General features: G+C 33.0%; 1 protein-coding gene across 3 annotated transcripts in view; it reads right to left on the bottom strand.

Moving 5' to 3' along the window:
* Positions 1 to 303: 303 nt before the first annotated feature.
* Positions 304 to 15,852, bottom strand: part of LOC129234532 (polypeptide N-acetylgalactosaminyltransferase 13-like) — a 92,702-nt gene continuing 77,153 nt past the window's right edge. For 2 of the 3 annotated variants that reach the window (XM_054868546.1, XM_054868547.1), the window contains exon 12: positions 1,573 to 1,952. In XM_054868546.1, coding sequence (XP_054724521.1) covers positions 1,812 to 1,952 — 141 coding nt within the window. In that variant the 3' untranslated portion in view covers positions 1,573 to 1,811. Of the gene's footprint in view, positions 1,953 to 15,852 lie in introns of all 3 variants that reach the window. The other variant, XM_054868545.1, reaches the window with a different exon arrangement.

Genomic DNA, 15,852 nt, shown 5'->3' with positions numbered 1-15,852 from the left:
TCAGTTATCAAAAAATTGTCACAGCAGAGGGAGGCGTCTTTATGCTTGAGGGTCACACATGGAGCAGATTTTCAATGGCATTGGGGGGGAGGGAAGCGAAGTGAATTTTTGACCTTTGTTACTCAGAAAAAAATCATTTTGATTTTTTCTTTTTCTTCTTTTTTTTTCTTTCTCTTCTCTTCTTTCTCTCTCTCTCTCTTTTTTGAGACTAACGTTTCGGGGGGGGGGGGGTTGTCCCCCAAACCCCCCCTTAGCTACGCCCCTGCCCTTAAATAAGCCCTTGCCCCGCCCCCTCAAACTTCCAAAACAAAAGGTCTGAAAGAAACGCTGCTCATAGCAAACAATTTACTTGGACTTATATGTTAAAATGTTTATGTGAAAAGTGTAATAATCTATTGGCTTTCATTTATTTATATAAATAAGTATAAGAGACACTTTTAGGTACAGTACAATTATGAACAGTTTTAAGGCACTTTCATAAAAAGAAGTATTAAAATGACTTTAGATGCTACAATACTGGTCATCAAAAGTACATCTCATATTTCATGCTTGTGAAGCATCATGTTATTGCTTTTATGCTTTTATTCATATTGTGTTTGCAAATAAAAGCTAAGAAATACTTTGATTAAAATCATTTCTATTTATTTATTACTTATTATTTTTTGTGCTAGGTAGCTATCGCTGCCTGCTGGTTGTCGCTCACCAACCCTAGGGAACTGCAAGCAGTTCGATTCAGATCGTTTCTTGATCTGAACTTACCGCTCTTGTTCACAGACTTACCTACATCATTATAGTCCAGCTGGTGTGAGATTAATAATAAACTCATAACAACAATACATTCTGGACACTAAATATTTTCAGACCTGCCGATCTTGATGGAATTAAATGATAGTTGCAATTGTTCCAAATCTCAAAGACCAGAATATCTCTTATCATTGAGAGCTTAATTTAAATTCAAATGATTTTGTTGAACAAAAGCAAAATTATGCAACAACTTTGAGTAAAAACGCTTCTCCAGTATAATTTTAATCTGTTGCAAACTATAGTATTTGATTTTTAAAGTCGATTTTGAAATAGAAATTTCTCACGACATTTTAACCTCATAACCTTTCAACGATTTCATTAGAATCTTTCAATTCCATTTTCACTAACTTTATGTGATTGGATTCTTTTAAAAGTAGATTTAACCTCATACCTGGTGACAATTCAATATTCTATAATCAGATTAGTTATCTAATCCCTTAGTTCATTCAATATTAAGCAAAATTTTCACAAAATTGGGGGGGGGGGGGGGGAAACCTTGTAAATATTAAAATTGTGAATTAATAGAAATTAGTTTTTTCATGGGTTGAAATGTGGTAAAAAAATTCAAAAGAATATGAAAAATTGGTTACATAGAAGAGAAAACTAATTTTAACTGTATAAAAGTTTTTTCCTCTACATATGTGAACCAAAAAAATAAATAAATAAACAAATAAAAATAAAAAATAAATAAAATAACTGTCAGTACATAGAATAATAAACTTGAAATACATTTTGTTGGCATTAACAGTAATAAGAAATTAAAAAATAAATAAATAAATAACATAAAATAAAAATAAGAAAGAATTTTTTTTAGAAATGACATTGTTCAAACTAAATTTTAAAACTCATAAATATAACCAATGGATATTTGAATAACTTCAAAAAAAGGAATCATGCAATGTGTTGTTTAACGAAATAACTTTTCTTATGATGCAAAATTTACCGATGAAAACTATTCAAAAATCCAGTATTAATTAATACTTGTATAAAAATGTTGAAACTTAAGCTCATGCTTTCCAGTTTACAGATTCTAGCATCCACTTTTGGTTTCGTGAATCTGTACAGGTTTGTAGAGTTAGTGCATCCGGTCTTGTTGAAGAAGGTAAATCTAAGCAAAGACCAGACTTTACATGAACAAGCACTTGTTTCTAAAAAAAAAGTTATATTTATTAGGATTGCAGTGACACAGTAATCTTATTACATGATTAATTCACAAAATAATCACACTTTGCAGTTTATCTTTCAAATAAGAATGTTAAGCTTGCAATAAAAATATTACTTAGCACAAAAAAATTAAAAACTTAATCATTCAATTCATTGAAAAAAAACAACAACAATGACAAAGTGAATGTGAGTATGTGTATAAACATATATGAAGCAGTTAATATAACAGCAGCCAGCATTACAGTTCATAATAGAATCTTACTACTATTATATATGCGAAAGTTTGTCTGTATGGATGTATGGATGTTTGTTACTCTTTCACGCAAAAACTACTGAACGGATTTTCATAAAACTTTACAATAATATAGCTTATGCATCAGAATAACACATAGGGTAGTGTTCGTCGCGTTATGGGGGGCAAAACCCCCTTAGGGGGGCAATAAAACACAATTTTTGTATAAATTCTCTAAAATTGGGATGAAAAAATACTTGCACATATTTACATTATATGTCCATTGAAAGCTCTGATTTTTCTGCTGAAGATGGCACCTGTTCGAAATTTCTAAGTAGAATAAAAAACGAGTTATGAGCTTTTTAGTTTCATGTTCGAAGGTTTTCCTCAACTCAATACAGTATTTAGGGTATCATCTCAACTCCCTGTCGATAGCGGCAATTGTTGTATTGTTGACTATCTTTGCTTTTCGTGACTGTTCAAGGCTTTTCTCAAGTCAAATCTTGATGTAAGATTTTTGCACAAGATTGGCAAATAATACATGATTTGGCTGATCATTTTCCACTTAAACGGATTTTTAATGTAATTAATGGTTTTTATTATTATTTATGCTGATTGAACGCTTACTCATTATCCAATCAACCAGCAGATCGCCAAAATTTTTGCAGAAATATTTCCGTAGCTGATGCATTTGGCAGTTTTTTCAACATCGCTGTTTTTGAAGCTGAAGACTACGTCATAATGTTTCTCAGCTTTCACCATGTGAACAAAATATCGCCAATCAAAGAATTTTCAAAAGACTTTTTTTTTACTATGTTAAATAATCCAGCAACTAAATTAGGCAAATCCATAAACAGCACAAAAACTTCCATTAATTTTCCTTTTTGCACAATTTCAAACAATCACCAGATTTTACAACTTATTTTGGAAACATTTCGGATGAAACTGTTTAGCGCCATTTTATGGTGACCAAAAGTATCTCAGAATCTGGTGACGATATCTCTGTAACGAAAATTAATATCATATCGTTTTACAAAGGAAGGAAAGAAGGTGGGAGAATCATCGAAGGTACCCCAAAACGACTCTCGCAAATTCGGTAAAATCGCACCAAGAGCCCACAATGATTGAAATTTCCCAAAATAGCTAAAGCAAGTATAAGGGGATTACGAGCGCAGCTACTTTTTTAAATCACTTCGTACTTCTTAGCCATACAGAGAAGGTTTTAGACTCCATGTTAAAAAAAAATATCAACAGATTAATCTTTTTAAACATGAGAAGATTAATTTCATGTTTTGGAAATTTGTATATGCTTAAATATAGTGCTTTCGTTTCTAAATCAATACTATGTTGTTCTTTATACTTATTGCTATTTTAGTTTTATGGGTAAGGAAGAAACTCGATTTTTAATCACGTCAAAAAGATGTGTTTTAAATTCTTTCACTTAAAACAGAAAACAAAAGCAAGTAACGATTTTTTCTCTTAATTATTACTGGCCCAGGCAACGCCGGGTATTTTCACTAGTGATTGTATATTTTTCTATCCAAACCACAATGCCATCCTGTAGAGCAGCGGTTTCCAAACTTTTTAGGTCACAGAACCCTTAGTAATTTACTTTTACTTCAAGGAACCCCATTTTTGTTTACGACTAAAAGACAAATTGTTAACAATCTGGGAGTGAAATGATGAAGATGAAAAATGATCATCATTCGATTACTTTATCTTGCATAGAAGAAACTATTGATTACTTGAGAATTTTGTATTTTTACAGATCAACACGTTTTAAGGTGAACTGAACCTGTCTTAGTCATTTTTAGAAGCTATCTATCCTTCTGTTTGTATTCAGCATGTATTTGTCTTTCTTGAGGGTGCTAACTTAAAACTTATCTTACTTAAAACTTAACTTATCTTACTAAAAATGTAATGTATGGAATTAAAAGAAAATTGATACTCATGTGCATCTCCATGTGAGCGGGAGTTGGTTAGTTTTGGCACTAATCTCTTCAGAGATTGACCCAATCGAATGATTTTCGCTTTTAGCGCGACTGCTGACTGTCAGTACACAAGGATTTGCACACATTTCAATGGAAGAAGTGTAAATAAATTTTTGCCACGAATAATTTCAAAGGGATGACACAACAGAATAATTTTCTCGCTAAGCAATACTACTTATATCTTGGAAAATAATATAAAATTCAAATAAAATCTAAAATACAAGGAGGACTCAACTGAAACATTTTTGAATTCGCATTTGGTATTGCCGTTTATTGCTCAAGAGAAGGACTTGTAATGCTTTTCTCGTACAGCATGACTGGTATTCTCTTTCATGATTCAGTGCCCCTGTGCAATGTGCATTATTAGAATAGTGGTCAAGACACTTATTCAACTTACTTGAGCTGATACAGGAAATTCCTCCAATACAGCAAATTGCGCCAACCATGCCTGATATAAATTGTAAATTTCAAATGTCACATTAAAACCAAATTTTGGTAAATTCAGTAACACGTAAATATCGATTGCTCATATGAAATACAGAGAGGAAAGTTTCGCGATGTCCACATCATACTTCACCGCAACGTCGGATTTATCATGTCGCAAATTGCAAAGGTTCCGCATGACCATAAGGGCCCTATAGGGAATCAAAAATACACAAGATAATTGTTTTATACAGTTCTGCGATGGGTTCCCCAAATATGCATTTACCGGCACTCAAAGCTAAAAATCTGCCACTGGTCCTCTGTATACCTACCACAAAGGTAGTTTTGCTAGTTTTTAAAGGGCACTAAAAATAGCCTTTTTTTTAAAATTATGACCAGGGGCTAAGCTAAACAGCAAGCCCACTATCCCCAGAGATATTGATTTCAGATAAAGCCTTGGAAGACTTTGACCACAATTGGTTGAACGTGCACTAATCAAATTAGCTAACATGTTAGATCTTCGTACGTTGTCAGTATCGAACTCGTGACCATTTAACCATGAACTCAGTACTGTACTGATCAGGCTGCCTCGGCCCAAGTTTGCAGCATGCTATTTAACTATGTACCAAAAGTAACCTTTTAAAAAATTATGAGGCAGTATGATTAAAAAATATTTCTTTCAATTAGAAATAAGACCTATTTATAAAACATAATTTTTTCATGAAATTATTGCAACAGCCACAGTTATAACTGCTCCTGCAACAAATTACATTATCTATGCTAATATTATAAAGCAAGAAGGTGGATTTTTGTTGTTTATATGTTCGAGGCAATCTCCAGAACACGAACCGTTATTTTCAGTCTCTTTACGCGTTGCAAGGGCTGCCATCTGGCAATTTGTTAACAAGTGCAATTATAGAAATATATCATGAAAAGGGAAACAATTACACTTTAGACTGTTCATAAGCTAAAGTTAAAACAATAACACTGCAATGGAAAATATCAAACATTGTAAAATGAATAACAAAAATCCATAACACAAGAATTTCTTTCATGAGAATTGAAAATTTTCTCATTACGCTATTGAAAATTAATATTATTAACATACACAGAGAAGTATAAATGAATAAATAAGTTTTACTGAAAAAGCTTTTAGAAATGTAAATATCATCACACTAATAATATAAAGCTGTAGAGTTTGTTAGTTTGAACATGCTAATCTCAGGAAGTACTAGTTCAAATTGAAAAATTATTTTTGTGTTGAAGTCTAATTTATTGAGGAAGGCTATAGGTTATATAACATCACCCAATGACTAATAGGAGTGGAGCAGCAATAAATTGAAATTAAATCAATAATATTTTATAATGCATTATTTATTGCATCACCTGACTTTAAATAATATGCGTTCATAGCTCAGTCGGTTAGGTGCTTGGCCAGTGATGCAACCACCTCAGGTTCGAATATGGCTGTAGGCGAAAGAATTTTAGCGTTGTTTTATTAAAGTAACCATAATATTATATAAAGTTTTAAATCAAGGGTTTTCAATTATTTTTAATTGAAATTTTTTTTCGGTTTTCTTATTTATCGGAAAACATCGATGGACGAGGGTGTGTAATTTTATATCATAGCGTGACATACTTAAAATAGTTTTTCAATACAATGTTGTCTTATTAACGTGGGTGAAACTGCAATGCACAGCTAAAAATAAATAAAGGAAAGTGTGCATAAATTGTTTCTCAATATTATTAATGATCCTAGCAAAAAAAAAAAGAATATATATATATATATATATATATATATATATATATATATATATATATATATATATATATAAAAGACAAATCTTTGCTAAAATGTGTTTTGAGGTTACAAGGAACCCCTTTTTCCTTTCAAAAAAAGATGTGAGCTTGCTGATTTAAAAACTCCACCGTAGTCGATTGTCTCTGCTGACATCTTTTCTGTATTAAAAAGAAAGAGTTCTCCGCGACTTCAAAACACGGGTTTGGGAGGTTTTGCAAATTTATCACTTTAAACATATTTACTAATTTTCCTTTTTACTTTCAGGAAAAAATTTCAAACTTGATATTTTTTTATGATTTTTACATTATTAAAAGCTATGCTCTTTAGTAAACCTTATTTGTTTTTATATTTCCGCTGCATTTTCCTTGTAGTGTTATTAATATTATTTTTTAATTAATGTTGTGAGAAAATTTTAAATTATCATGAAATAAATTCTTTTTGTGTTATGAATTTTTGTCGATCATTTTACAATGTTTGATATTTTTTATAGCTACAAACAATCTAAAATGTAATTGTTTTGATTCTAATGATTTATTTCTAAAATTGTTCATTGTGCAAGAATACTTTTAAATTTTGGTAATCTCCCCCCCCCCCTTCGCACTGAATAGCAACAACATTTGGATTACAAGCTTTATTTTCTTGGGCCATTTGGGCCTAAAGAACAGGGGCCATAGGCCATGGCCTATTCAGCAATAATCAGGCCCTGTGTATAATTAACATACACACATATATGCACACATACATACATTAATATTCTTGTTTTATAAATATCCTAAATGTTGAACATTAATTTTGTAATGCTTTATAAAAATCTCGAACGAACTTAAACAGCTAGCAAATTTTTTAGATTTTAACAGAAGTCCTCCTTTTTTCGCTGCAAAAAAATTCAGAGCTTTCTTTCCTAATTGATCATTTTCGCATTCGAAAAATAATTATAACAAAACATTTCAGTCAATATTTTTTTCATCAATTTTGCAATCAACTATAATAAAATAGAAGTTAACATGTTGTTCTATCACCAGATAACAAAACTAATGTAATGTCTCCTCTCTTAGCTGAAAAAAAAGATAAAAGCTTTCTTCCTTAATTGACTACTTTTAAACTAGAAAAATAGTTTCAGCAAAATTCCAGTCATTATTTTTCGGTAATTTTACAGTCAACTATAATAAATTAGAAGTTAACTGGTTGTTCTATAATCAGATGGCAGCACAAGTTTTCGATGCGGAATCGGACTGAAATTATTGCTTCGTTCCGGAATCATTGCAGCTATTTAAAAATTTCTTTCACTGTATGAAATGTGCATTCTTACTGAGTGACATAGCTATAAATAATGCATATATGTATTTATACTAATTTTTTAAATCAATAGTTTGTTTTCGCCACCAGTTTATGTTTTGTACTGGTCTATTGTTATATACGTAAGCACAAGCGCTGATTATCTCGCACTTGCATTGATAAATTAGTAGAAGATTCCCTATGGATTGAATGCTCAGGAACAGAAACAAGTGAAAAAAAATAACCATGATGGCATGAGAACCGCCATAACCTATACATGTGTGTGAGGCTGCAAAGGATAAGGTATATAGCATTCTATTAGCCTTGGACATCACAAAACATTTAGACTGGCAGAATGTCAATGCTTCAAAATTTATTCAAATGAATAATAACTGGGATTCACTTCGAGTAAATTAATTTTTGAATTCAGGTAGTGCAGATAGATGATATTAATCCGTGATTCTAAAAGCTGTAATTTTACATGTATTTCGGGCCACCCTTTGAGGTCTTTTTTATCTATACTAATATTATAAAGAGAGAGGGTTTACTTTGCATGTTTACATGTTCCGGACAAGATTAATACATGATTGCAACCTACGGAATGAGTATATTTCCAATCAAGCAATGAAATTAGTAACCCATCAGCGACTTGCCTATGATGCCAGAAGGCAAATTAATGTTTATCGGCATACCCTTGCAGAACTGAAAAAAGTTTAATAAATTTAACCAAAATTAACAGGCAGACTGAGGATGTGTTTGTAGTTTTTTTTTCAAGCTTAGTTGCAGCAATTTTTCTTAGAGGTCGAAAAACTGATCACTCCAGGTTTAAACTATTTTGAATGGCTCTTTTCAGAAAGACTCTGTACATTTCATAAGAAAAAAAAAAGAGCCATTTGGATAGCGTCTTCAAAAGGTTTGCAGCATATTATATTACGGATGTTCATGAGCCATTGTTTGTGTATAGAAGCCCTGGATTCTAAACAAACTAAAAGATTAAACAACGTTAAGAGAAGTGCTATCTTTGCATTTGCTGGTGACTCTTACTAAACTATTCCTCTGTTCCCTTGATGAACACCTGCAGATATACTTTGAGCCTGTTTAAAGTCCTTTTAGGGACTCTGTATGATCTCTATATCTTAAGAATAATTCTAAGAGCCCATATTTATTCTATCAAAATTAAAGGTGGTATTTGAACAATTTCGTTACGAAACTTCAATTTGTCTTATGTATACAAATACAAATGTGACGACCAGCAACAGGCTCTGTGCCCATTTAGGCTGGTCCTAGTCAATTTACAATCCCCAGTGAAGATCAATGGCGCTCTTAAAACTATCTACTCCCTTGCTCATTACCACCTCTTCCAGTAAACTGTTGCAAGATTCCACTAACCTGTTAAAATAATAATTTTTCCTGATATCCATTAGCCTGAGATTTAAATATCTTAAAACAATGACCCCTTGTCCTGTTTTCAGTGCTAAACTGTAGCCCCGTAACATCTTTCATTTTAATAAATTTAAACAACTGAATCATGTCCCCTCAGTCTCTTCTTTGCTCAAGACTGTACATTTTTAGCATTCTAAGCCTGGAATCGTAGTCTAAATGAGAAAGTCCATTTATTAGCCTTGTAGCTCGCCTTCGAACCCTTTCCAATACATTAATGTCTTTCTTAAGATAAGGAGACCAAAACTGAACAGCATACTCCAAATGAGGTCTTACCAAACTTCTATATAAGGGCAGAAGAACTTCTTTAGATTTGTTTGAAATAGATCTATTGATAAACCCAAGCATCTTATTGGCTTTGTTACTAGCTATGCTGCACTGTTGACTAAACTTTAAATCCTGAGTATGCAATGGAACTGGACCTCAAGTAAAATCAATACGGACTAATTTGATTTACCATATTATTCTTATTGGATCCGCAGCAGGTCAGTCAGGAATATTTCTCAAAATCCCATGGTCCTTGCACATTTCCATATCTAATATAAGTAATTGCAACTTCCAATGAAAATTTCGTATGCCATCAACATCATCAAAACTGCAGGTCATACGTACAACGTTACATATGCAGGGCTCCCAACATATTTTAGCTTTAGAAATGGGTAAAAGAGGACCATTTCAATCAAAAAGAGGACTATAGAGGACCAGTTAGGATTAAAAGAGAACCTTGAGAGAACCATTCATTTAAACTCAAGGAAGCACCAAAAGGCAAATTAGCTGCCTGCTGGGCTAAATCCGGGAAGATAATTTGTTAATTAACCATAATTCTGATTTTTAATGACACAATTCCTTTATCACCTTCTACACAATTGATCTTTTTATCCATTGAATAATAATATTATTTACACAAACATTTGGATGGGGGGGGGGGGAAGCACTTAGCTCAGCACTTAAGGCAGTCTCCTTAGAACTAAATAGGCGTAATGATACACTTTGAATTGAACCAGGGATGCTAATAGTCTCACTGAAGGATAGATGAAGCTGTGCTTCATCTTTCTTTAGTTTAAAATTATTTTTGTGTTTGTAATCTTCTTCATAGCGTTATATCGCTTCTCAACCGATATGAATCTATCACACACCAGACAGATCTACTGTATTGAAAGTTTTCCTAGAAATGTCTTAAATGCTTAATCGCAAAGAGAAGCAGATCACATGAGGCTTAGTTTTGCAATTTTCATATTCAAAGTATATTTTCAAGAATCATAAAGCTTACATTTAAAAAAAATACTCCATGATTGCAGGGCTATGAGTGCTTTAAACTTTTATGGGGGGGGACAAATGCCCCTTTATCAGGCATCATGTCGCCTGCCTTGTCTAGTGGTCAGAGAAGTATCACTGCGACAGGTAGGTCTGGGTTCGAATCCCGGCTCGGGCATGGACATACACTTTCTCTCTCCTGTCCTTGTCCTTTCTCTGTGTGAGTGTGTTGTTATGCTGTGAATGGTTGCTTACCCTATAAACGGGTCCTTATGGCATGTGTGTATTGCAGAAGTCGGACTTCACACCAAATTTCGGTACAGTTGGAAAAGTGAAGCATCACACCCCAAATTGCCAGCCTAGCTGGCACACGACAACAACAGCAGGCATCATGACAATGAAATGATGTACACAAATTCAACTTCATTAAAATTACATAATTCAACTTTGTTTCATATACAAACACTACTTTAAAATGTTATGTGTTCAATTATTTAAATTTGCTATCCCCCCCATGAAAAAAAACAGTAATAACTGAAAATAAGCTCGGTTAATAATCAAAATCATGTTTGGAAAACTAAATAAACTTGAATTAAACAACACAAAAATTATTATTTTTTAAGTTATTTAAATAAAAATTAAATCGAGTTAATCTGACGTAGCATGTCAAAATAACTTCTAATTGCCAGAAATATAAAAATATTTAAAAGATGCAAAATGATTGAAAGCTCAGAGAAGCAAATTTTCACGAACAAAGTTCAATGTTGGCATGTTTCCCATAAAATAAATTTATTTATTTTCTACTAAATTAAACATAAAACATGCTAATTTAAGGTGGCATATAGGGAAATAACATTCGATTGTGCAAAACATTTTAATATTTACATGATTCAAAAAGATTGAAATTTCAAACACTAAAAGCAATTTTCCGCGAAATCCGAGTAAGTTCAATGTTACTGTAGTTTCAAAATAATTCCTTCGTTAATTATTGAAATTAAATGAAAAAGAAGCTAATTTATAGTAGCACATGTCAAAATAACTTACAATTGTCAAAAACATCAAAATGTTCACAAGATGCAAAAGGATTGAAATTTCAAACGCAAGATGCAATTTTCTGCGAAGTCCGAATAAGCTCAATGTTGCAATGGTTTCCCAAATAATTCCTTCTTTAATTATTGAAATTAAACGAAAAATAAGCTAGCTAAGGTAAGCACATGTCAAAATCACTTTGGATTGTAAAAAGCACCAAAATATTAATAAGATGCAAAAGGATTGAAACCATAGAAACGATACAAAAAAGGTATGTACGAGTATACCATGATAACATGCATACCATGATATTTTGAAAGGAAAAAAAAAACTGCAGAACATTTATTTAAGACAGTTAATTTTTTCAACCCGAACAAGTTCGGGATGGGCCCCTATTATGAAGAATGAAATTAATTCATTGTAAAACTGATAATAACTATACATTTTTGCTCTAGTTGAAAGGTTAAATACATTTAGCAGGAGCAGAATCCAATAACTGAGTTTGTTTTTAGGTATACGCATAGTCTGGATAGCCTGTTTTGCATTGATATGCTGTTACGAGCCAAAGAAGTTTTGAGATACCGCTTTGTTATCTAATAACGGGTTGGGTATACGCATAGACTGGAAAGCTTGTTTTTCATTAAAATGATATTATGAGCCGAAGAAGTTTTAAGATATAGCTTTATCATCCAATAACGGGTATTTCTTCTCAACACCAAACCAAAATTTATTGATTGAAACTAAATCAAAAAATTGGTTTTAAGCAGATGAACTCTGAAGTTCAATTATGAGTCATTCTCATAAACTGTGTCATAAATTTCTCAAATGAACAGTAATGGTTTTAATATTACGAAATAGTAGAACTGCGTTTTCTTTATATAGATTGTTTCTGGCAGAAATTTCCTCTAAAAGAGCAAAATCTTCTGTTCCGCTCAAAACTGTTCTTTTTAGGAAGGGAACACAAAAATTTAGCTTTCTTTTTGACGCTGTTTTTTTTCTCTCTCACAACAAATATGGCTACTGCTTCTCTTTGAGTGAAAATTGCCACTTCTTTCAGCTTACCAAAAATGTCAACAAAATATTTATCAGCCATCGTTCCTCATGCAAAACATTGAAGAAAGCTGAAAATATTGATGCTTTTGCTCCATTTGAAAAATCCTCATTTCATCTGGAAGTTCATACAACCTTTTAAAAACTTAAATTTTGGATACCCAGCATATTTCATATGGAAAATTAGTAATTTACACTGCCTATCCATGTCTTCATAAATCTTACTAAATAGTTTTGACTGAAGAAAACAAGATTTGATAGCATAAACTATTTCTTAAGCTTCATCATGAACTTTCCTTAAGAGGTCAGATGTTAGTTACCTCATTATGCTGGTGTGTCGATGCAAAACACTATGACGATTACTACTTCAATCTGGAGTGACATTTTAGATCCTTGATATTATCTCATTTTTCTTGAAAGTAGTAGAAAATAAATTTATGCAACGGCTTACTCGCGGGGGGAACTCTTCTTATACTTTGGCAGAACCCAAGGGTTCCGCGGAACACTTTGGAAAATGCTGCTGTAGAGTGAACTCTACCGAGAGAAGAAGGATCGGAGATCTCTCCCTGAGTGAACATATTTCCCACTGCTCAGGGGTAGAAAATAAAAAATCACTAGTGGGAGCAGGTTAAATTGCATTACGGAACAGGTCCAAATAACACTTTTAAAGATTAACGCCCCACTGTCAGACATTACTTCTTTCAAATTGTATAAATTAGCAATATAAATTATACATACTGTCATGATGCGCGCGATTAATTTTGCAAAGTTATTCGAAAACCAAAAAGATAACAATTTTAGGCCGTGGAAGTGGAAGCATCGCAGCCGCGCATAACCTCAGATCAACGACTGCCTTGAATGCCAAAGAACAAAATTTAAAAGACTTACCCAGGGGTTGTGTGTTTGTAGACGATAGTGAGAACAAAATTCATTACCATACACTCTTTATTCTATGTTAACTTCAGAGCAGACACGAAGACAGGGATTTGGCATGGTGATCACCAGAACATTTCACACTTAGTAAAAAAAAAAAAATGCGAGGAATACAGACTTAAGAGTTCAAAAAATGGAGCTGGGGTTTGTTGCTAAGTTCGTTAAAGATAAAAAAACGGAGAGTTCATTCGGATGGTGGTGAAATAACCAAATTAAAATGGGACGGAGGACGGACAGTTCACTATGAAGATGGTGGGGTGTAATTCAGGGATGGCTCATGGTTGACGATGTCAGTTGCAGGCCAATGTACGTTGAAAAAAAAAATGGCGCTGGCTGTAATCTCCATGGTGAATGTTGAGGTCGTCCCACGATTAAAAATGAATCAGGGTAATTTCGGGGTAATTGCGGATCCATGTCGTCACCACATGCTATGTAGATCATCAAAAGGGTAGTTACTTAAGGGGACGATTCCAGTGCACTCTGCGTGCCGCCATCGGACGCCATCATTCAAACAGGTGATGGATCTTCTATGCTCTCATCTTCGGCTGCGACGAAGTATAACGGTCTTGATTATTATGATTTAAAACATATATAAAAAAATAAAACTTTCACCTCATCTTGAGGTCATTAACCATATCGCGGAGAGCAACGGCCGTCCCATGACGCTGCGCACTGATGCTTCTTCATCGCCATCGTTGGACAAAAGAGGAGCAACGAGATGCACGTCCGGTTGCACTGGAAGCAGCAAGCAGAGTGAAGTGGGGTGGAAAAATGAATTGGCAAATGAGCAATCAGATCCGGGTACGCGGCGATGCGGGGGAACCAATGAGTGCGTTTGGCGCCCAAACAACGAAGGGAAGGGGACGCTACGCCATTTTAATGGCCGACAAGAAAATGCAAAAAATCGGATCGACGCTTGAAAAATTGACAAAAAGCTAAATGATGGGAAAAGTGAATAAGTCACATATTTGATAACATAAAGTGCGCGAAATTGAACGGGGAACGCGGGGAAAACGTGGAATGCACAAGAAAATAAAAAAAACAACAAAATGGGGGAAGAAAACGATTAAAATGACCGAAAACATGGGAAAAATGCAAATGGGTAAAAAAATGTGATATGCATTATCACACATACATATATTCATACAGAAAGTTTCATAATTTAATTCAATTTCATAAGAATTTGGGATAAGATTTGTAAAATTTCTGCAGTGTTTCTGAATCTTGTGGAATTCAAAAAATAGTAAAACATACTTCATTGTTATTGGAATGAAGTCATACTTAAAAGAAAAGAAAAAAAAAATTTAGATGAATTAAAATAAAAACTAATAATTTAATAATTAAAACTAAACTTAAAAAAATAAAATATGTTTTAAATAAAAAAGTTTTTTTTTAAATATTTAAATCAGCAAGTTGAAATAATTTTCAGCTTTGAAAATGATTAAAATACCTAAAAGATGCAAAAAAATTGAAACCTCAAGGTAGATGCAATTTTCAAGGTAAACTATTTTAAGCTTTAAAGTCAATCAAAATTTTGTAACAATATTACATGTCGTAATTACAAATAAAATGCTTGTTCAATTCATTAAAAATTGCATTCCAATGCATCAGTTTGTAGCTCATTTCTACATTTATTCTAATACTGGAAGGTCTGAAAAGAAATGTTAAATGAAGCTTCAAAAATTATAATAATATATTTGAAACTTAAATAAAGCATAAAATAAATTGGTTTAGTGTAGAATAGGATAAAATAACTTCCTATTTCCAAAATCATGGGCGGATTTATGGTGGGGGGCAAAGGGGGGCAATGCCCCCCCCCCCCCAGTTTTGGGAGAACTTTATGTAGTAATAACACATTTTCCAAAAATAAAAAAATCATTATTTTTTCTTTTTTGAATAGTTTAGAAGAGCATGGGTGGATTTATAGGGGGGGGGGGAGGGCATAAGGGCAATACCCCCCAGTTTTGAGAGGACTTTATATATTAACAACACATCTTCCAAAATCTTAAAACAAAAAAATCATGACTTTTTCTTTTTTGAATAGTTCAGTGAAAATGAAGAGAATAGCAAATGTCCTTTTCTGATGGGAGAAAAGAAAAAAAAAAAAAAAAAAACTAACATTAAATACAAATAGTGCAGCTGTCACTGGGGTGCTGAAAATGTGTCTAAATTCACTATTTTGGACTGAAAACCATTTGGGCAAGTGTATGAAAATATAGGCTAAACAAGCTATACATTAAGCTGCAACACTCAATAATAGTTGACGATTATTTTAACGAATTAGAACCTAAAGCAAATGGGGGAGGACCCCCCCCATTCGCGCTAACATCTATTCATTATGATTTGTGTCCACATTTAAAGCGGATTTGTGCATAATATTTTTGTTCTTAGTAGATTAATTGGCTTTTTGAGAGATTCTAAAAAATAGTTCCCCCTGCCTTTTAAAGAGAGAGAGA

Source organism: Uloborus diversus, chromosome 1 (assembly GCF_026930045.1).
Source record: "Uloborus diversus isolate 005 chromosome 1, Udiv.v.3.1, whole genome shotgun sequence".
Taxonomy (NCBI): Eukaryota; Metazoa; Arthropoda; class Arachnida; order Araneae; family Uloboridae; genus Uloborus; species Uloborus diversus.
Note: the sequence above shows the minus strand (reverse complement) of the source record. Positions and strands in the feature narration are given on the sequence as shown.